General features: G+C 50.1%; 2 protein-coding genes and 1 long non-coding RNA gene across 4 annotated transcripts in view; 1 reads left to right on the top strand and 2 right to left on the bottom strand.

Moving 5' to 3' along the window:
• SSH2 (slingshot protein phosphatase 2) overlaps positions 1-23076 on the bottom strand; it is a 471054-nt gene that overhangs the window by 148896 nt on the left and 299082 nt on the right. The window contains exon 1 of one of the 2 annotated variants that reach the window (XM_083379661.1): positions 15772-15996. The exons of the other annotated variant lie outside the window; for it this stretch is intronic. Coding sequence (XP_083235787.1) covers positions 15772-15834 — 63 coding nt within the window. The 5' untranslated portion in view covers positions 15835-15996. Of the gene's footprint in view, positions 1-15771; positions 15997-23076 lie in introns of those variants that run through there. 2 annotated transcript variants of the gene reach the window in all.
• LOC310632899 overlaps positions 1-23076 on the bottom strand; it is a 339863-nt gene that overhangs the window by 248180 nt on the left and 68607 nt on the right. The gene's annotated exons all lie outside the window — the stretch shown is intronic.
• The window catches only part of EFCAB5 (EF-hand calcium binding domain 5), a gene marked incomplete at its 3' end in the record, with an annotated part of 55955 nt that continues 52532 nt past the window's right edge, over positions 19654-23076 (top strand). The window contains exon 1 of the mRNA XM_083350239.1: positions 19654-19870. The remainder of the gene's footprint in view (positions 19871-23076) is intronic.

Here is a 23076-nt window from a genome sequence, read left to right as displayed (position 1 = left end):
GCAGTCAGGTGCAGTCAGGTGCTCAAAACTCAGACACTTGGCATCTGACTCACATTTAAGACGGTCGCAGCGTCCCCGAAATCACATGATTCCCCTCCTGCGACCTTCCGACACGTAAAGTCCAATGGGGGGAAGCCAGATTCATTTAACGACCGTCTGACTCACTTCACAACTGCAGCAGTTCGCTCCACAGATGTGGCAAGAGAGGTGGTAAAATGGGGCAAAATTCGCCTAAGCAGTGTTTCACTTAGCGACACAAATGTTGGCCTCAGTGGTGTTTGTAAGATGAGGACTACCTGCCCGCAAAAATTTACCAGTTACAGGTAAGTCCCACAAAATACATACCGTTTACACTAGGGGTCTTCCAACTTGGCCCTTTTAAGACTGGTGGACTTCAACTCCCAGAATTCCTCAGCCAGCACGGCTGGCTCAGGAATTCTGGGAGTTGAAGTCCACAAAGTCATAAAAGAGCCAAGGTTGCCTACTCCTGTCCTAGACCAAGCATTGCCCCACCTTCTTTGCAACCTTGCAGGGATGGCGCCCCCTCAGCTCAAGAGGGCAGGCCGGTCCACTGGTGTAGGGGGCAGAAAATCCCCCCCCCATGTGACTTTTTGGTCCCTCTCGGCAAAGAGTCCACTGGTTCTTGTCTTACCCCTGGGAACTGTGGAGGATGGATCCCTGTCTGTTCCCTGGGACAAGCCATCGGGGTCTGGAAGACACCTATCCTGCCCCCTTCCACTGCCCGTCCCCTTTGCCTTCTCCCTTTTGGATCAAACCACTATTTTCCAAGATTAACCATGTTAAGATAGATGGACTTCAATTCCCAGAATACCCCAGCCAGGAGTATTCTGGGAATGGAAATGTACCCCTCTTAAAGCGTGCTGGCTGGAGAATTCTGGGAACTAAAGTCCAGCCATCTTAAAGCAGACTGGCTGGGGGATTCTGGGAGTTGAAGTCCACCCCTCTTAAAGCATGCTGGCTATGGGATTTGGGAGTGGAAGTTTAGCCATCTTAAAGCACGCTGGCTGGAGAATTCTGGGAACTGAAGTCCAGCCATCTTAAAGTATCCTGGCTATGAGATTTGGGAGTGGAGGTCCAGCCAACTTAAAGCATGCTGGCTGGGGGATTCTGGGAACTGAAGCCCACCCATCTGAAAGCATGCTGGCTGGGGAATTCTGGGAGTGGAAGTTCAGCCATCTTAAAGCAGTCTGGCTGGAGAATTCTGGGAGTGGAAGTCCGCCCCTCTTAAAGCAGGCTGGCTGAGGGATTCTGGAGTGGAAGTCCGCCCCTTAAAGCAGGCTGGCTGGGGAATTCTGGGAGTGGAAGTCCACCTATCTTAAAATGCTGGGAAACACTATGTCAAGTAGACCTTTAACCTCTCTTCATCAGCTCAGCCCCCAAACCCCTTCGCATCTTATTTACTCATCTCTGCCCCAGGCTTTTAATAAATCAGAAAGTTAGTTCAGAACAAGTCAAGGCAGAGACCCATTCCAGGAACGCGCCCGGTTCCAATTGACCGGAGGCCGGTGAGACCCCCCCTCCCTTCAGATCCCCAGCCAGCCAGCCAGATCAACTGTCTTTGCTCCTGATGGCATTGCTTAACCAAATTAGCCTTTGATGATCTTTCTTTCACAAATCTGTCTAAGCCCCATTAAAGCCATCCCCATCTTCTGTAGCGAACTCCAGGCTTTCATGGTAAGCCATCCATCATTGATTAGCTGCAAATCAGGGCTAAATCTACCAGGAAATGCCTCCTGCTCTGGCACAGAAGGAAAATATGTAAATGAGGCAGATTTAGTGATTTATAGGTCTTTCCACTCACAGTAAGTACTCCAAGAGGCAATTGGCAATTAAAATACAGAACCACAGTATTTTAAATGATGAGCCATTAAGAGTCGAAGGGGGAAGATGCCCCCTGGTTGGGCTTTGAAAAGAGAAAGGACCCAGCACAGCTGCAGAGGGTAGCCAGAGTCCACTTTGCACCTTCCAGATGTGCAGATTTCAATTCCCAACATCGTCAGCAATGCCCCCACCAGCTGGGGAATTTGGGAGCCAAACTCCAGACATCTGGGGGGGGGCACACATATTAGCTTAGGACAGGGGTAGGCAACGGCTCATTTATGACTCAGGGACTTCAATTCCCAGAATTCCTGAGCCAGCATGGGGGAACTATGGCTCCTTTATGGCCCGTGGACTTCAACTCCCAGAATTCCTGAGCCAGCATGGGGAACTATGGCCCCCACATGATTTGTGGACTTCAACTCCCAGAATTCCTGAACCAGCATGGGGGAACTATGGCCCCTTCATGACTTGTGGACTTCAACTCCCAGAATTCCTGAGCCAACATGGGGGAAATGTGGCCCCCTTCATGATTTGTGGACTTCAACTCCCAGAATTCCTGAACAAGCATGGGGGAACTATTGCTCCTTTATGACCTGTGGACTTGAACTCCCAGAATTCCTGAGCCAGCATGGGGGAACTGTGGCTCCTTTATGGCCCGTGGACTTCAACTCCCAGAATTCCTGAGCCAGCCATGCTGAGGAACAATGGAGAGGTTTCCAAGGTTTCTTTGCGGCAGCCCCTGAGATATTGGAAGGCTGCTATCCTGTCCCCCCTGGTCCTTCTCTTCATTAAACTGGACATTCCTAATTCCAGCAACTTGTATGTTTTAGCCAATCATCTTCGTCGCTCTTCTCTGCACCCTTTCTAGAGTCTCAACATCTTTTTTACATCGTGGTGACCAAAACCGGAGGCCGTATTCCAAGAGTGGCCTTACCAAGGCCTTGTAAAGCGGTATCAGATCTGCGAAGATCTGACCTGGAAAGTTAACACAACCCAGGTGGCTAGAAAGGCCCAACAGAGGCTTCATTTTCTCAGGGTCTTGCGGAAGAACAGGGTAGAACAACGGCTAATGACCCTCTTTTACCGGTCTATTATAGAGAGCATCCTCTCACACTGTATTGTGGTTTGGTATGCTGGTCTGACAGCCGCGGACAGGAAAGTATTACAGAGGGTAGTGAACACAGCACAAGACATTGTGGGCTGTCCCCTGACACCACTGGATGACCTCGCCAGGGCCCGCTGCCTTGGAAGAGTGAGGAAGATTCTCAGGGATGACTCACACCCTGGACGGTATCTCTTTACTCTCCTACCATCCGGTAGGAGATATAGGAATATAGCCAGCCGTACCAACAGGCTGAAAAATAGCTTTTATCTGTGGGCTGTTAGGCTTTTAAATGGGACATAATCTTATGCAGAATTGACTTGGGAGGCCGGTGTGTGGTGGTGTTGGTTCACATGGTGTGGTGGGATGGAGGGTTTGTTGTCACTGTGTGTTGTGGGGAGAGAGCACGGGGGGGGGGGGTGGAGGCTCAGCTAATCTCAATGTACACATGTTGTACTTTGACAATAAAGGATTATTATTATTATTATTATTATTATTATTATTATTATTATTATTATTATTATTACTACTTCACGTGAAGTATTAGAGTATAAGAGCCTTGGTGGAGCAGTGGGCTAATGCCTCCTTAAGTAACACCAGCTGCCTGCCATTGGTGCAGGTTCGAGTCCCACCAGGCTCAAGGTTGACTCAGCCTTCCGTCCTTCCGAGGTAGGTAAAATGAGGACCCAGATTGTTGGGGGCAATAAGCTGACTTTGTAATAATGCCGCTTGGGGGTGTGTGTGAAAGCCCTAATAAGCAGGCATATACATAGAATGAAGGCTACTGCTAAGTTTGTAAGCCGCCCTGAGTCTTCGGAGAAGGGCGGGATATAAATGGGATTAAAATAAAATAAATAAATAAAAAATCTTGATTCTCTCCCTCTGTTAAGACTTGGTTTGTCAGAAGTTCGCAAAAGGGGATCCTGGGACCCTGCAACCGTCATCAATATGAGCGAGTTGCCAAGCATCACGTGATCAACTGGTCTTAGCTGTGGAAAACGGTCATAAGCCACATTTTTCAATGCCGTTGTAACTTTGAACAGTCACTAACTGAACTGCTGTATGTCAAGGATTACCTGTAATTGCTGGTAAGACTTAGAAACCCACCTTTCTCAAACAAATAAACAAGCATGTACAGAAACCCAGCAACGGAGAAATATTTCAGGCAGCTGAAGTATCCAGAGGATATTTGCCCAAGGTGGCAAAATAAATCACAACTTCAAAAGCAGAAGTTTTTTTTTTTAAAAAAAATCAGCTTTAAATCGCCTCAGTCTGGCCTGTAATGAGGGTGGTGCTGCAGCTTCGAAGCGATTTATTTTAAAATAAAAAGTAGGAGTTGGAAAAAGTGCCCCCTCCCCCTCCAGACTCCTGATTTTGGCTAAGCCCTTGTTCCAAAAGGACTGTCGGGTAAATGAAATATAACCACAAAATATGGTTTCAATCTGACATTGGTCTAGCCCAGGGGTTGGCAACCTCGGCTCTTTTATGACTCGTGGACTTCAACTCCCAGAATTCCTGAGCAGCTGGCTCAGGAATTCTGGGAGTTGAAGTCCACGAGTCATAAAAGAGCCGAGGTTGCCGACCCCTGGGCTAGCCCCATGGTGGCCAACCTATGGCACGTGTGTCACAGGTGGCATGCAGAGCCCTCTTTGGGGGCACGCGCGCCATCGCCCCAGTCCTAGGCCTTCAGCTGGATTTTATAAAACCTTTTCGCTTTAGGCCTCCGCCGCTGTGTGCAAAAAAAAAAAAGGCTCCATCAATCAATTTCAACTTCTCGCGGGGGAAAAAAAAAGATCTCGCAAAGTTGGAATTGATGGATTGAACTTTTTAGTCCCAGCCAGTCTGCCGTTACCACCGCGGCCACGCCCACCCGGCACCCGACGATACGTAAGTGGCTTTTGGGTTGCAGCTGGCGCACTCGGTCCCTAAAAGGTTTGCCGTCACTGGTCTAGCCATTTTTATTTTAGGTGTGGCAAACAGATCCCTAGGTCTTCGTCCTTGTAGGTCAGGCATGTCAAACCCGCGACGTCATGTGACATCACGCGACGTATCAGAACTTTTTCCCATTGCCGAAAATGGGATGGGCGCGGTTTCTCTGTGACGCTCCAGCCCACGGACCGGCAGTTTGACACCCCTGTTGTAGGTGAAATGGTTTGGGCTGAGAGAGATGGACTGGCCCAAAGTCACCCAGCCACCTTTCCAGTCTAAGGCGGGACTAGAACTCACTGCCTCCTGGCGATTGGCCCACAGTTGCCCAGCCAGCTTCCATGGCTAAGGCGGGACTAGAACTCACTGCCTCCTGGCGATTGGCCCACAGTTGCCCAGCCAGCTTCCATGGCTAAGGCGGGACTAGAACTCACTGCCTCCAGGCGATGGGCCCAAAGTCACCCAGCTGGCTTTCATGCCTAAGGCGGGACTAGAACTCACTGCCTCCTGGTGATTGGCCCAAAGTCGCCCAGCCACCTTTCCAGTCTAAGGCGGGACTAGAACTCACTGCCTCCTGGCGATTGGCCCACAGTTGCCCAGCCAGCTATAATAATTATTATTATTATTATTATTTATTAAATTTATAAATAAAACATTTAAAATAAAATAGAGTAAAATAATAAAATAAAATGGAATAAAATAAGATAAAATAAAAATAAATAAGAAAATAAGACAAGGAAATAAAATAAGAAAATAAAACAAAACAATAAAATAGAATAAATACATAGAATGAAGGCTACTGCTAAGCTTGTAAGCCGCCCTGAGTCTTCGGAGAAGGGCGGGATATAAATGGAATTAAAATAAATAAAATAAATAAATAAAATAAAGAGTAAAACAATAAAATAAAAATAAATAAGAAAATAAAAATAAATAAGAAAATAAAACAAAACAATAAAATAGAATAAAATAAAGAATAAAACAATAAAATAAAAATAAATAATAAAATGTAGTAAAACAAAATAATAAAATTAAATTTAAAAAAAAACAAAAAATAAGGCAAAAATAAAATAAATCAAATAATAACATAGAAAGAAGGCAATAAAAGGAGATCATAAAATAATAAAAAGGAAAACGAAAGACAGTCCTTCACGTAAACCTGGCCCCAGATCGTAGACGGATTTACAGAGTTTTAGAATTCACTTCGACTTCCAAAGCCAAGGTTGGGGTTTGGTCCCTGGAAGAGAACCGGGATCGGATCTCTCAGCTCCGATGGGGAAGGCAACGACAAAACGGACTTTCGTGAAGCAGATTTAATGTCGAGGAGGGGGGGAAAAAGGGGTTAGGAATAGGGTGCCCCGCTCCGGCTTTTCTTGAGGAGTGAATTATGCTGGATCTTCCTTCTTCCCTATGACTTCATCAAAGGACAAACAGCTGTTTTGCCAGCTACAACACCCCTTGGGTCTCACCCTTTGTCTCATTTTAAAATGCCCTTCCCCTCCCCTCCCCTCCCCCTTTTCTCCTCAGCCTGCCATCGTCCTGAGGCAGCCGGGCTGAGGGAAAAAGTCAGCTTGGATCCTGCTTCCCAGACGGCGGGAGGCTTCAAAACCCCTTGCAGGGCAGGGTGGGACAGCCCAAGCAGGTGGCGGGAGGGCCCCTCCCCGGAGGGAGGAACACCTGCCAGCTCAGGTGGCATGGAGGGCAGAGAGCCCAGCAGGCCCAACGGTCCAAGGTTTTTTACCCTCCTCCTTGGCCTGCTGGATTGTCAGGTTTCTCGACGGCCTTCCCTCCAGCAGCTAAAATAGGCTTTTAAGAGGAAGGAAGGGTAGGAAGGAGGGAGGGAGGGAGGGAGGGGATGGGAGGGAGAGAGGGAAGGAAGGAAGAAACGGAGGGAGGGAGGAAGGAAGGAGATGGGAGGGAGGGAGGGAAGGAAGGAAGGAAAGAAGGAAGGGGATGGGAGGGAGGGAGGGAGGGGATGGAAAGAAGGAAGGAGATGGGAGGGAGGGAGGGAGGGAGGGAGGGGATGAGAGGCAAGGATGGAAGGAAGGAAGGAAAAGAGGGAGGGAGGGAGGGAGGGAGGGAAGGAGGAAGGAAGGAAGGAAGGAAGGAAGGAAGGAAGGAAGGAAGGAAGGAAGGAAGGAAGGAAGGGGGATGGGAGGGAAGGATGGAAGGAAGGAAGGAACAGAGGGAGGGAGGAAGGAAGTAAAGAAGGAAGGGGATGGGAGGAAGGATGGAAGGAAGGAGAAGGAAGGAAGGGAGGGAGGAAGGAGATGGGAGGGAGGGAGGAAGGAAGGAAGGAAGGAAGGGCAGAAGATGGTCAGAGGTAGAAGAAAGGCAGCAAGGATGGATCCCAGTTCTTTTTTTCTTTCCTTTCAATCTATTTTGCAACCGAAACTCAGATGCTTCAGGGCTTCCCAGCCCCCCCAATTTTATTTTATCCTCCTCCCCCCCAAAAAAAAAGCCAGGTAGGAAAGAAAGACCTCCACCTTACCTGGGTCAAACGAGGGAGACAAAAGCGATCCGCTTGCAACGCTCCCCCTGCCATGGGTAACACGGGAAGGAGCCGCAACGGAGGTTCCCCCCTCACCCACCTCCCGCTGACAGGTGGAATTACCTGGACTTGATCTTTGGGGAAAGAGCCCCCCCACACACACACAAAGCCGTTCCTGCAGGGGTGGGTGTCTGCGGCCCCTTTTAATCCCTGCGGACTCCAACTCCCAGACTCCCCGAGCCAGCCCGTATGCTGGGAGCTGAAGTCCACCCAGGGCAGGGGTAGGCAACCTCGGCTCTTTTATGACTCCTGGACTTCAACTCCCAGAATTCCTGAGCCAGCTGGCTCAGGAATTCTGGGAGTTGAAGTCCAGGAGTCATAAAAGAGCCGAGGTTGCCTACCCCTGACCCAGGGGATCAAAAAGGGGCCGCAGGCCGCCCAGCCCTCCGTTGGGGGGGGCGTTCCGCAAGAGCAGACATGTCAAACACAAGGCCCGGGGGCCGGATCCGGCCCGCGAAGTGGTTTCATGCGGCCCGCGAAGCCATCCTGGAAACAGTGAGGGAACGGCCCCCGCTGCCTTGGCCCTGGCCCAGAGACCCTCCTTCTGCCAGAGACCCCCAGATCTGTCCCACTCCTGCCCAGGCCCCCATAGGCACCCTTGATGCCAATGATGTAGAGCTGGCCACGCCCACCCAGGCCATATGCACTCTAGCCACGCCCAGCCAGTAGGCCACGCCCACCCAGGCCATACCCACCCTGGCCCCTTGAAGGCAACTGCAATGCTGATGCGGCCCCTCAGTGGAATTGAGTTTGACACCCCTGCACAAGAGGCTCCTGGGAACTGGGAACGGCGGGTGGGGAAGCGATGCTCCAGGAGGGAAGCTGGCGCTGTGCACCAGGAAGATGCCAGCCAGCCAGCTCCGATCTGGGCGGCAGCCGCTTCCAGACTGGCACCGGCCTTGGCATCCCGACGGAGGAGGGTGTGGGCACGCAACCTGTGCGGGGCATGCCATCCCTCGGCCGGCGGGCGCTTGGCCCTCAGATTGCCAGAGGACGGAGGGAGGGGAGAGTGGGGGGAAAGGCAAGGCGGGGAGTCACCCACGGCCGATCAGCTTAGCCCACCTACCAGGCTGGTGGTAAGGAATAGGGGGTGGGTGGGGGGGCTAGGTTGGTTGCTTTCAGCTTTTGAGAGGAAAGGGAGGTTCGGCCGCACGTCGGAAATGATCCTGCGGGCGTGGAGAGAGGAGGAAAGCTTCCATTCCAGGAGGGCAGAGCAGCGGAGCTGAAAGCATTCACTTCCCTTCCTCCCTTTGTCCTCCCTCCCACCCTTGTTCCTTCCTTCCTTCCTTCCTTCCTTCCTTTTCTTCCATTCTTCCTTTCTCCATACTCTCTTCCTTCCTTTCTTCCTTCCTCCTCCTTCTCTCCCTCCCTCCCTCCCTCCCTTTCTTTCTTCCTTTCTTCCTTCCTTCCTCCTTCTCTCCCTCCCTCCCTCCCTTTCTTTCTTTCTTCCTCCATTCTTTCTTCCTTCCTTCCTTCCTTTCTTTCTTTCTTTCTTTCTTTCTTTCTTCCTTTCTTTTTCTTCCTCCTTCCTTCCTTCCTTCCCTCCCTCCCTCTTTCTTCCTTCCTCCCTCCCTCCACCTTCCTTGCTTCCTTCCTTCCTGCTTCCTCTTTCCTTCCTACCTCCATCTTCCTTCCTCCCTTTGTCCTCCCTCCCACCCTTGTTCCTTCCTTCCTTCCTTCCTTCCTTCCTTTTCTTCCATTCTTCCTTTCTCCATACTTTCTTCCTTCCTTTCTTCCTTCCTTCCTCCTTCTCTCCCTCCCTCCCTCCCTTTCTTTCTTCCTTTCTTCCTTCCTTCCTCCTTCTCTCCCTCCCTCCCTCCCTTTCTTTCTTTCTTCCTCCATTCTTCCTTCCTTCCTTTCTTTCTTTCTCTTTCTTTCTTCTTTCTTTCTTTCTTCTTTCTTCCTTTCTTTTTCTTCCTCCTTCCTTCCTTCCTTCCCTCCCTCCCTCTTTCTTCCTTCCTTCCTTCCTTCCTTCCTTCCCCCCCGCCCTGTTTCTTCTGTTCCCTCCCTTTCTCTCCTTCCTTTTCTTCCTTCCTCCCTCCTCCCCCTTCCTTCCTCCTTGCTTGTTTCCTCCCTTCCTTGCTTTCTTCCTTCCTGCTTCCTCTTTCCTTCCTACCTCCATCTTCCTTCCTCCTTGCCTGTCTTTGTTATTCCTTCCTTCCTTCTTTCCTTCCTTCCTTTTTACTCCTTCCACCCTTCCACCCTCATTCTGATCATGTGACCCGCTGGGGATGCTGCAGCGGTGCTAAGTGTGAGGCTGTAACTTCCAACGGTCATGAAAGGAAGTCAGGGATGCCTGTATACATACATTTTGTGAAAGTAAAAGGTTGCGGTTGTATCTTATTTACAGGGGTCCCCAAACTTGGCCCCTTTAAGACTTGTGGACTTCAACTCCCAGAATTCCCCAGCCAGGTATGCTGACCCGAGAATTCTGGGAGTTGAAGTCCACAAGTCTTAAAGGGGCCAAGGCTGGGGACCCCTGGCTTAGGGTAGCTCCTGACACACACACAGCTCCTTGTCTCATTTTACCTCTCAGGTGCTTTGACAGCCAGCTGCCAGCTCTGGCTGGAGGGAATTCTGAGCAGTGTGATGTCCAACACACCTGAAGACACCACCAGGTTAGGGAAGGCCGCTCGGGCAGCCAGGCTAAGAGTTTTTAAAGTACAGGTGGTCCTCGGTTTAGGACCACAATCGAGCCCAAAATTCCTGTTGCTAAGCGAGACATTTGTTAACGGAGGTTTGCCCCCATTTTGCCACGGTTGCTAAGTGAATCGCTGCAGGGGATAAGTTAGCAGCTTGGTTGTTAAGTGAACCTAAACTGGCTTTCTTTGTCGGAAGGTCCGCAAAAGGGGATCACGTAACCTTGGGGCACGGCGACCGCCGTAAACGTGAACCAGTTGCCAAGCGTCTGAATTCGCATCACGTGATCACGGGGATGCTGCAACGGTCGTAAGTGTGAAAAATGACCATTCTATGAATCGGTTGCCAAGCGTCTGAATTTTGATCAGCTGGGCATGGGGATGCTGCAAAGGTCGTAGCTGGGGAAAACGGTCACAAGTCACATTTTTCAGTGCCGTCGTAACTTTGAACGGTCGCTAAATGAACTGTTGTAAAATTGAGGACTACTTGTACTACACAATGAAAAAAAACAAAACAAAACACTAACAGCCCAGCCTCCTAGATCAGCGGTTTGTGGCTTGGCAGCCCGGCTGGGGGGAACCAGACCAAGCGAGCGGTGGGCCGGCACACACACGCACTCATGCGCAGCCCAACTGGTGCAAACAGAGGGCTAGCATGCACACACAGGTGCACGCAGCTCAACCGCACGTCTGTACAAGCGGGCCAGGCTGCCACTCACACAAGCTGAGCTGTGCACGCATGCGGGCACACCGGCCCACCACTCACATGGCCCACCGGTTCCAAGTAAGCCAGGGCCCCTGTCCTAGATCAGGGGTCCCCAACCCCCGGTCCGTGGAACAGTAGCAGTCCGTGGCATGCCAGCAACCGGTCCGCACAAACAAGCAAAGCCCCATCTGTGGGATGCAGGCAGCACGCAAAACCACGCGCCCTCCGGTCCGTGGAAAAACCTCTCTCCACGGAACCAGTTCCCAGTGGTGCCCAAAAGGTTGGGGTCCTCTGTCCTAGATTCCTCTAATTGACCCACAGAACCCAAATAAAACGTAACTGTAAACAGAGACCTTGAACGGGGTGTTTTAATCGCCTTTCTGCCAAGCGTGCGGCTTTGTGACCGTTATGAAACCAGCTACGGAGGGTGGGTCATCTCCTCCCGTAGAAAAGATCGCCAATGACATGGCAGGTCACGACGTCACCGCTGCCTTCTGTCCTTCCTGACCAAGAGAGAGAGAGGAGAGAGAGAGAGAGAGAGAGAGAGAGAGAGAGAGAGAGAGGAGAGAGAGGAGAGAGAGAGAGAGAGAGAGAGAGGAGAGAGAGAGAGAGAGAGAGAGGAGAGAGAGAGAGAGAGAGAGAGAGAGGAGAGAGAGAGAGAGAGAGAGAGAGAGAGAGGGGAGAGAGAGAGAGAGAGAGAGAGAGAGAGAGAGGAGAGAGAGAGAGAGAGAGAGAGAGAGAGAGGAGAGAGAGAGAGAGAGAGAGAGAGAGAGAGAGAGAGAGAGAGAGAGAGAGAGAGAGAGAGAGAGAGAGAGGGCCTGGCAAACGCTCAGCTCCGTCCAGCCCTTTCTTTGCCTCCGAACAGATGTTACAACTCTGCGGGACAGATTTGGCTCAGGGGCCTGATCTCTTGGCTGGCCCCGCCGAAAAATGAAAGCCGTGCAGAATCCCGAAAAAAACAACAAAGGACGTAAACACACATTTTGCCGAAAACAAATCTCCGTGTGTTCTGAGAATTTGCTCTGGCCAGACTGGACAGGAGGGGGAATTAACTTCCTTCCAAGAAGCCAGCCTCAGAGGCAGTTTTTGTTCATCAAGATAAATAGCCGAAGGCTAACACACACACACACACACACACACACACAGGAAACATTGTACAGGTAGCTGATGCCGAGTTACCTTGGATCGAACGCAGAGAAGAACAACGAAAGGCCTGGCCACTAAAACATAGGAAGAACGGCTGCAGGAGCTGGGAATGGCTAGTCTAGAGAAAAGGAAGATTAGTGGGGGGGGACAGGATAGCAGCCTTCCAGTATCTCAGGGGCTGCCCCAAAGAAGAGGGAGTCAAGCTATTCTCCAAAGCGCCCGAAGGCAGGACAAGAAGCAACGGATGGAAACTCACCAAGGAGAGAAGCAACCTAGAACTAAGGAGAAACTTCCTGACAGTGAGGACAATGAATCTGTGGAACACCTTGCCTCCAGAAGTTGTGGCTGATCCATTCAATGGAACTTTCTAAGAAAAAACTGGACAGCCAGCTGTCTGAAATGATATAGGTCCTCTGCTTTAGCAGGGGGTTGGACTAGAAGACCTCCCGGGTCCCTTCCAGCTCAATTCTGACCTACCTAAAGCTGAAACCTGAAAGAGGTTTGCTGAAAAACAACTCAGCAAGAGGAAGTGCTGCAGAAACGCATGGTTAATAAGCTGTTCTCTGTTCCTTTTACGAGGCTTATTTTTTTTGCTAGCCCCACCTTAACAAAATCAAAAACCCAGCAGCTTCGAAGGATTACAGAGCACTGCAAAACAGTGACACAGATACCCCCTAGAGCAAGAAGGTACAGTTCTCCAGGTGCAAGCTGGAGAGTTGACACGCCGGAGGGAAAATGAGATGAGCAGTAAAGGCATCCATACCATCGGAACTGGAAAGCTTCGTGCCACATCTCGCTGCGCACCAGATTCAGAACGCTAAAAAGATTCCGTTTTGAGCAGGACTCACGGTGATTACCAGCAATTACCAGTTCCTGTTTTGGCTCCTGATTTTAGTTATTTGCTTGTGTACACAACACAGTCAGCCACGCTGAGATGGTGCACAAGTGTGGTTAAAGAAATGTTTACGAGTTCCCACCCTTATTTGTTAAGTTCTTCAGTTCCTGTTGCGTGTATCCATTGATTTGCATGGCATTATCCTTCCGTACATCTACTCGGAAAGTAGTAAATGTCTTGGATCATACCCTAGTGATCTTTTATTGAGCAAGACTTGTGTAATTAAACACTCACAAAAATGGCAAAGGGTCCCTTCTAAGCCTAGGGCAGGGGTAGGCCACCTTGGCTCTTTTATGACTGGTGGACTTCAACTCCCAGAATTCCTGAGCCAGCCACGCTGAGGAGAAATGGAGAGGTTTCCATGCTGAGCCATGCTGGCTGAGGAATTCTGGGAGTTGAAGTCCACCAGTCATGAAGGGGGCCATAGTTCTCCCATGCTGGCTGAGGAATTCTGGGAGTTGAAGTCCACCAGTCATGAAGGGGGCCATAGTTCTCCCATGCTGGCTGAGGAATTCTGGGAGTTGAAGTCCACCAGTCATAAAAGAGCCAAGGTTGCCTACCCCTGGCCTAGAGCAATACCCAATGATAACTAGGTGAACTTCTTGGCAAGAGTACAGCATACAAGAGGTTTAGCACTGATTTCTCCTAGTTAGGTATGTGTGTGTGCTATTACCAACTGGAGAGCTAGTGCAGGTGTGTCAAACTGCCGGCCCGCAGGCCAGATGCGTCATGCCAAAACTGCCCCTACCCCATTACCGGCAATGGGGAAAAGGCTATGATATGTCCTGACACGTCACATGACGTTGCAAGTTTGACACCCCTGGTCTAGTGGCTAAGGCACCAGCCTAGAAACAGGGAGATGGTGAGTTCTCGTCCCACCTTAGGCATGAAAGCCAGCTGGGGGACTTTGGGCCAGTCACCCAAATTCTAGCCCCATCTTAGGCATGAAACCTGGTTGGTTGACTTTGAGTCAATCACCAGGAGACGGTGAGTTCTAGTCCCGCCTTAGGCACGAAACCTGGTTGGTTGACTTTGACTCAATCACCAGGAGACGGTGAGTTCTAGTCCCGCCTTAGGCACGAAACCTGGTTGGTTGACTTTGACTCAATCACCAGGAGACGGTGAGTTCTAGTCCCGCCTTAGGCACGAAACCTGGTTGGTTGACTTTGACTCAATCACCAGGAGACGGTGAGTTCTAGTCCCGCCTTAGGCACGAAACCTGGTTGGTTGACTTTGACTCAATCACCAGGAGACGGTGAGTTCTAGTCCCGCCTTAGGCACGAAACCTGGTTGGTTGACTTTGAGACAATCACCAGGAGACGGTGAGTTCTAGTCCCACCTTAGGCACGAAACCTGGTTGTTCCACTTTGAGACAATCACCAGGAGACGGTGAGTTCTAGTCCCGCCATAGGCTTAAAATCCAGCTGGGTGACTTTAAGCCAATCACTCTCCGTCAGGCCAACGCACTTCACAGGATTGTTCTTGTGGGGAAAACAGGAAGAGAAACGTGTGCTAGATACGTTCACCGCCTTGAGCTATTTGATCAAATAATACAGGCGGGATACAATAAAATAACTTCCAGTCTAACCTACACCCCTGGTGGTGCCCCATCCAAGGGGTGAGGCCCGTCACTGCTTAGGCACCCAGTCTCAGAAAAGATCAGCCAGGCACCCCTCTTTAAATGCCCCTTCAATTCCTCATTCCCTGCCCTCCAACTAAGCAAAACCGTTTTCCCGAGGGGGAAGGAAAGGGAAACAGGGCATTTCCTATGCAGCTGCCTCTCTGCACGTCCCTCAGAAGCCCTGCGCCTTCAATCCTCCCAACAGACCAAAGAGAAAAGCCTCATTCTCTCCAACCCAAACTCCACAAGGTCGTTTTTTTTTTTAAAAAAAAAATAGGAATAGGAATATTCCTTATTGGCCAAGTATGATTGGACACCCAAGGAATTTGTCTCCAATGCATGAGCTCTCTGTGTGGGTGCAAAGCGACGAAGCGATAGGTCATACATCATAAATCAGAAGATACGGGTAGCTCTCGACTTACGACCACAAGGAAGCTCAGAATGTAGGATGCTCAGTGAGAAACCGGTCGAGTACTGCCCCATTTTACAACCTGTCACATTTGTCAAGCGAATCACCGCGGGTGTTAAATTAGTCACACCATTGTAAAGCGAATGTGGCTCCCCCCCCCGTCCACTTTGCTTGTCCCCCAAAAGGCGATCACACGACCCCGGGACACGTCCACCGTCATAAAGACGAGTCAGCATCCGAACATAAACCACTTGACCCTGGGGAGGCCTCCAGGGCCGTTAAGTGTAGTCCCTTTTCTAAAAAAAGAACTTCGGACGGTCACTAAGCGAAGGGCTGTAAGTCGAGGACTACCTGTACGATCATAAATCCGAATTAAATCACGAAAGAAAAAAAACAACTTCGCCTGGAATGACACCTTTTCGGCAGAAAAACAACCCAGCCTATGAGTAACGGGGTGTGGGTCACCCCTACAGGCCCCAACACAAAACTGTGCCAAGGTGTGGAGAAGACACACACACACACACACACACACAGCTCTGAGGTGTGTGTAGCTGGAGAAGGGAGGGCAGCAACCGCCCAGGGTCACCCCGAGGCGCCCCCTCCTCCTCCTCCTCCCAGCCGCAGCCTCCATTTTGGAAGCGGGGGAAGGAAGAAGAGGCGAGAGGAAGGCAGAGATGATGAATGAATGAATGAATGAATGAAGGGAAGCAAACGAACGGGCTCTGCAGCTGTCAAGGCAGGAGGGAGGGGTGGGGAGGACGGTGGCGAGAGCGGGACAAAATACCGAAAAACACACAAGCGGCGGCGGGGCGGGGCGGGGGGGTGCGAGCCGAGCGCGCGCCGCGCCTGCGCAGTAGCCGCCGCGCTTGAGGAGCCGCAGCAGCAGCAGCGGCAGCAACGGCGCGATTTCCCCCCTCACGCCGGGCAACTAACTCACCGAGGCGCAGGGGCTGGAGGTGGCGCTGGGGGTAGGCGAGCGCTGCACCGTCACCAGAGCCATCGGGGCGCGGCGGGGCCTGCCAAGAGCCCCCCCTCTTTGGTTATTATTCCATGGCGGGCGGGCGGGCGGGCGTCCGAGCGAGAGGAAAGGCGGCCCGAGCCGGAGCGCGAAAGCGGCGGCGATGGCGGCCTCCCCCGCCAACGCTCGCTCGCCGACTGAGGCGCGGCGGGGTTGGGCCGGCCGGGCACAATGAGGCGGCAGCGCGCATGCGTCACCTGTCAAGCCGCCGGGCCGCCCGTCCCTCAACCCCGCCCCTCGCTCCCTCGCCACGCCCCCTCGACCGCGGCCCCGCCTCCTGCGGGAGCGGTTAACTCTTGCGCGCCCGCTTCGCAGGATGAGCCGATCCGCTGTTTGTGTGTCTGTGTGTCTGTCTGTGTCTTTGTGTGTGGGCGTGCTGTTTGTGTGTCTGTATATCTATGTCTGTCTGTGGGTGGGTGTCTTTGTGTAGGTCTGTGGGTCTGTATGTCTGTGTGTATGCCTGTCCGTTTGTGTATATGTTTGTGTGCATGTGTCTGTGTGTGTCTGTGTATGTGTCTGTGTCTATCTATGTGTGTTTGTGTGTCTGTGTCTGTATGTGTCGGTATCTGTGTGTTTGCTTTTTTGCTTTTATTATTTGCTTTTGTTAAATTTGTATACCGCCCTTCTCCCGAAGGACTCAGGGCGGTGAACAGGGCATGTATAAATAGCAATTAAAAAAATTAAAAGGGAATTAAACAAGTGCCCAGTTAAAAAATACAATAATAATATAAGAAACCCATTAAAAAACCCTAACGTCCCCCATCAGGCCAGGCCAGCTTGTTCAAATAAATGGGTCTTTAGCCCGCGCCGGAAGGAGCGAAGGTCCGATGCCATCCGGAGCTCAACCGGCAGTTGGTTCCAAAGAGCCGGAGCGCCCACAGAGAAGGCCCTCTGTATGTGTGTTTGTGTGTCTGTGTGTGTCTGTTTATATGTCTGTGTCTGTGTCTATATGTGTTTGTGTGGCTGTATGTGTCAGTATCTGTATGTGTGTCTGTGTGTCTGTGTGTGTCTGTTTATGCCTGTCTGTGTATATGTCTGTGTGTATATGTCTGTGTTTATATGTCTGTATGTGTGTGTGTATGTGTGTCTACATGTCTGTGCATGTGTCTGTTTGTGTGTCTATGTCTGTGTTGCTGGAACAACCCCACTAACAGCAGAGACCAGCTACCAAGCCTAGCTTGGAATTCTGGGAGTTGTAGTTGTTACCCAGCTGGACTAAATTGGGGTTGCATTTTCACAATAGGCTTGCAGAGGGGGTGGGGGGATGGCTTGGGTCCCCGCAGCCAGCTGAGGCTGCAGAAGCCTTGACTGCCAGCCCAGAAGAAACCTCGGCCCCTAGCAGTGCTTGTCACCCACAGCCACTTTTAAGATGCATGGACTTCAACCCCCAGAATTCCCCAGCCAGCGATGATATGCTTGCTGGGGAATTCTGGGAGTTGAAGTCCATGCATCTTAAACTGACTGTGGGTGACAAGCACTGCTCTAATGTGGGCTGGATTTTACTCTCATCTGAATAGTTGCAGGCTGAGAGAGAGCAATTTGGTCAGTCAGAATAGAGTTGGAAGGGACCTGGGAGGTCTTCTAGTCCAGCCCTCTGTTCAAGCAGGAAACGCTACGCCATTTCAGACAAATGGCTGTCCAGTCTCTGATTTAAAACCCCCGGTGATGGAGTACCCACAACTTCTGGAGGAAAGCTGTTCCACTGGTTAATCATTCTCTCAGGAAATTCTTCCTCCATGTATCAAATAATGGCTCTGAGAATATAGCCGTGGTGGCGAACCTATGGCACGCATGCCAGAGGTGGCACACAGAGCCCTCTCTGTGGGCACGAGCACCGTCGCCCTGCCAGGCTTCTAAACGTTCCCCTGGATGGAAATGGAAGCGACTCTGATGTTCTAGTTCTCTTATTTCTATTTCTCTTTCTCTTTCTTTAAACTAAAGTTCCATGTCAGCGATTGCCTGACCTCTGCAGATGCCGTATAGGCTAAATCAGAGTTTCCCAACCTTGGCAATGTTAAGACAACTGGACTTCAACTCCCAGAATTCCCCAGCCAGCCATGCTGGCTGGGGAATTCTGGGAGATGAAGTCCAGCCGTCTAAACATTGCCAAGGTTGGAAAACCCTGGGCTAAATGAACGTGGGCAATCCAGGCAACTCTGCCCCCTGCTGATCGAAGAGGTCACCAACGCCCTTCGATCTCGGTGACTTTCAGAGGGGGGGGGAACTCCCAGACTGCCTCCGCCAGCCCAGGTAGATCCATCTGTACCTGGAGGACTACCTGTATTAAGCCCTAGCCTTGTTGCTGAACCCCACCGGCTCTAGTCACGCCGAAACCTCCCGACTCAAGGAGTGAAAGAGCAAAACAAAACAAAACAAAAAAAGCTCTTGACAATTTGGGGGTTCTCCCAAACCGAAAAAGCTCCCTGTTTTCAAAGCAAAGTCGAATTAAATGCATCAGAGTTCTGCCCCAAATTGGAAGCGCTTCCCTCTGCTTAACTTTGCTGTGCTGGCATCATCGGAGCAGTGCAAGAGTTGGTCTCCACAGGTAGTCCTCGACTTACGGCCATCACAGAGCCCAAAATTTCCATTGCTAAGCGAGGCAATAGACGTTTTAACAGAATAACAGAGTTGCAAGGGGCCTCGGAGGTCCTCTAGTCCAACCCCCTGCTTAAGAAGGAGACCCTGTATCATTTCAGGCAGGTGGCTGTCCGGTCTTTTCTTGAACCCCCCCCCCCCCGTGTTGAGTACCCACAACTTCTGGAGGCAAGGAGTTCCACTGGTTAATTGTCCTCACTGTCGGGAAATTCCTCCTTAGTTCCAGGTTGCTTCTCACCTTGATGAGTTTCCATCCGTTGCTTCTTACCCGGCCTTCAGGGTCTTTGGAGATAGAGCTTGACTGCCTCTTCTTTGGGGCGGCCCCTGAGATATTGGAATGTCATGTCCTTCTTTTCACTAGACTACTCATACCCAATTCTTGCAACCGTTCTCCCTGTGCTTTAGCCCGTTCTTAGTATGTTTTTGCATGTTAAGGGAGTTGCGCCTCACGTTGCAACCTGCTTTTTGCCACCTTTGTTAACCGAATCACCGCAGTTCTTAAGCGAATCCCACGGTCGTTAAGCGAATCTGGCTTCTTCGCCCCCCTCTCCCCTTGACTTTTTGCTTGCCCGAAGCCGGATGGGAAGCTCAGGTGACCCTGGGACACTGCAGCATGCCAGTTGCCAAAGTACCAAATGTTGACTGGCGCTGCAACGGTCGTAAGTGGGGAAAAAGCAGTCATAAATCCATTTTTTTCAACGCCCTTCTTGGCTTCGAAGTGTCACTAAAGGGACGGTTGTAAGTTGGCTCTGCACTCCCTTAATTTGGATTTATTTATTTATTTTATTTATCTTATTTTAATTCCATTTATATCCCGCCCTTCTCCAAAGACTCAGGGCGGCTTACAAGCTTAGCAGTAGCCTTCATTCTATGCATATGCCTGCTTATTAGGGCTTTCATACTCCCCCCAAGCGGCATTATTACAAAGTCAGCTTATTGCCCCCAACAATCTGGGTCCTCCTTTTACCTACCTGGGAAGGATGGAAGGCTGAGTCAACCTTGAGCCTGGTGGGACTCGAACCTGCACTAATTGCAGGCAGCTGGCGTTACTTAGGGAGGCAGTAGCCCACTGCTCCACCAAGGCTCATAATGTGGTATAAACGTGGCGCCAGGATTTGCAGAGCTTTCTTACAACCAGCCTCCCCGCAGTGCTTGCCCCCCCCTCAGTTCCGATGAAGGCAACGGTGACTTCGCTGTGGACCCAATTCCAATTTTTCTCTCTCTCTCTTTTTTTTTTTGGCAAGAGCCACAAGCAAACCCCTTGCCAGTTACAGTATTTACAGTAAACGTCTTGGCTTTACGCTCTGGAATTCCAGCGACATTTGAGAACACTCAGCGTGTCTCGGAAAAGAGGAAAATACTTGGAAAGCCGTGAAAGCATAGCCAGGGAACAGCCAAAAACAGCACAGGAAGAAGCTGAAGGGTGAGCAGATTTTGAAAACGCACGTAGAGGAAAAGTAAACAAGATGAGGAGAAACCACGTAAAGGATAGCAAAAACGAGGACGATGATAATAATAATAATAAATAATAATAATAATAATAATAATAATAATAATAATAATAATAATAATAATAATAATAATGTTGGAAGGGACCGTGGAGGTCATCTAGTCTAACCTCCTGCTGAGGCAGGAAACCCTATACCATTTCAGACAAATGGCTGTCCAGTCTCTTCTTAAAAACCTCCAGTGTTGGAGCATTCACAGCTTCTGGAGGCAAGGACTTCCAGAGATTAATTGTCCTCACCGTCAGGAAATTTCTCCTTAGTTCCAGGTTGCTTCTCTCCTTGGTTACTTTCCATCCCTCGCTTCTTCTCTTGCCTTCAGGGGCTTTGGAGAATAGCTTGACTGCCTCTTCTTTGGGGCAGCCCCTGAGATACTGGAAGGCTGCTATCATGTCCCCCTCGTCCTTCTCTTCATTAAACTACACATACCCAATTCCAGCAACCGTTCCCTATATGTTTTAGCCTCCAGTCCCCTGATCTTCTCTGTTGCTCTTCTCTGCACTCTTTCTAGAGTCTCAACATCTTTTTTACATCGTGGTGACCAAAAGTGGATGCAGTATTCCAAGTGTGGCCTTATCAAGGAGTTGTAAAGTATTAACCCTTCACGTGATCTTGATTCTGTCCTGTTAATGCAGCCTAGAACTGTGTTGGCTTTTTTGGCAGCTGCAGCACACGGCTGGCTCCTATATAAGGGATCGTCCACTTTCTATTGCTAAGCGAGGCACTTGTTACACTGAGTTTCGCCCCGTTTTGCTATCTTTCTTCCCACAGTTCTTAAGCGAATCGCTGTAGTTGTTAAATTAGCCACGCGGTCGTTAAGCAAATCCGGCTTCCGCCATTGACTTTGCTTGGCAGAAGGTCGCAAAAGGGGATCACGTGACACTGGGACGGTGTGACCGTCATAAAGGTGAGTCAGTTGCCCAGCGTCTGAATTTCGATCATGTGACCCTGGGGATGCTGCAACGGTCCTTAAGTGTGAAAAAACATCGCAAGTCTCTTTTTTTTCAGTGCCGTTGTAACTCTGAATGGTCAATAAATGAACTGTTGAAAGTTGAGGAGTGCCTGTATGAATTTAATTGATACAGGCACACAATACGTAGTCTTGTTTACGGGCAGTCCTTGGCTTACAGCAGTTCGTTTAGTGAGCGTTCAAAGTCACAACGCCACTGAAAAAAACTGACTTAGGACCGTTGTTCACACTTAACGACTGTGGCGGCACCCCCTTGGTCACGTGATTTACATTCGGACACTTGACAACTGACTCGTATTTGCGACGGTCGCAGTGTCCTCGGGATCACGCGATCCCCTTTGGCGACTAAGCAAAGTCGATGGGGGGGAAGCCAAATTCGCTTAACAACCGTGTCACTAACTTTAACAACCCCAGTGACTCACTTAATAATGGTGGCTGGGAAGGTCATAAAATGGGACAAGACTCACTTAGCAAATATCCCATTTAGCAACAGAAATTTTGGGCTCAGTTGTGGCCATAAGGCAGGGGCCTACCTCTACTTTGCTTTTCCAAACAGCGAGCTTGCTGACCATAATAATAACAGAGCTGGAAGGGACCTCGGAGGTCATCTAGTCCAACCCCCTGCTCAGCCAGGAAGCCCTACTACACCCTACTACACCAGGTCCACTCTCTTCTTAAAAACTTCCAGTGTATCCAGGATCCTCACAAGAATAATCAAATATTTTGCCACCCTGGCACACAAATACACAAACACACACACACACACACACACACACAGACAGACACACAAAGAGAGCTTTGCTCTGTTCCACTTTCTGCTTTGATTGGTGTAATCCGTGCAAGGCAGTGGAGCAAAAACCATTTTTTTTAAACCTTGGCATTTCTTTCTTGGTGTGTGTGTCTCTTGTGCCTTTGTCGGACTAATTTGCGAGTGCGAATCATGCCCCGGTGCACTAACCTGCACATTTTCCTTGAGTCTCTTTTCTTTGCCATGGATTTTTTTTATTTATTTTATTTTAATTCCATTTATATCCCGCCCTTCTCCGAAGACTCAGGGCGGCTTACAAGCTTAGCAGTAGCCTTCATTCTATGTATATGCCTGCTTATTAGGGCTTTCACACACACACCCCCAAGCGGCATTATTACAAAGTCATCTTAATTGCCCCCAACAATCTGGGTCCTCATTTTACCTACCTCGGAAGGATGGAAGGCTGAGTCAACCTTGAGCCTGGTGGGATGCGAACCTGCACTAATTGCAGGCAGCTGGTGTTACTTAAGGAGGCATTAGCCCACTGCTCCACCAAGGCTCCTTGTGATCTTTCCCAGTTTCCGGATCAGACAGTCTTGTTCTTTATTCGTTGGCAGAGCAAAGTTAGCAGTTCGGACTGCCCTGGTGCCTGCCGTATAAAATGGTTAACGCCAAGGTACGTTTTGACAGCTGCCCCGACCTCAGTTTCCTTAAATTTAGCCTCCCTCTTCAGATATACTTGGCCACTAGTTCATATTTACGACGGGGTCCCGTGATCTGCTTTTGTGACCTTCCGGGGGAAGCCGGATTCACTTCACAACTGGGTGACTAACTTAACAGTTAGTGGCAAGCGGCAAGAAAAGTCGTAACTTGGGGCAAAACTCACTTAGCAAACGTCTCACTGAGCAGCGTAAATTTTGGGCTCGAATGTGGTCGTAAGTCGAGGACTACCCGTATTTTTCTTATTCTGTTAGCCTGCTTGCAAAAGATTGTTGTCTTTATCTAGTCTTTGCTATATCCTTCTGGCAAATGTTGGGATTACTCTGGACCCGGGATCCTCAAACTTGGCCACTTTAAGACTTGTGGACTTCAACTCCCAGAATTCCCCAGCTAGCAATTCTCTAATGTTGGCTAAGGAATTCTGGGAGCTGAAGTCCCCACCTTTTCAAGCTAACAAGCTACATCCCCAAGCTAGTGTCTAAGACAGGGTTCTGCAGCCTTGATCACTTTAAGACTTGTGGACTTCAGCTCCCAAAATTCTGGGAGTTGAAGTCCACAAGTCTTAAATTGGCTAAGTTTGCAGATCCCCTGCACTGGAGTAGTCTCACATTAGCTATGAAGCTTCTTGTCATTTCTCTGATCTTCTTTTCTCGTGTAAGGTATAATTCCTGACAGTTAGAACAATT

Source organism: Vipera ursinii (assembly GCF_947247035.1).
Source record: "Vipera ursinii genome assembly, chromosome: 1".
Taxonomy (NCBI): Eukaryota; Metazoa; Chordata; class Lepidosauria; order Squamata; family Viperidae; genus Vipera; species Vipera ursinii.
Note: the sequence above shows the minus strand (reverse complement) of the source record. Positions and strands in the feature narration are given on the sequence as shown.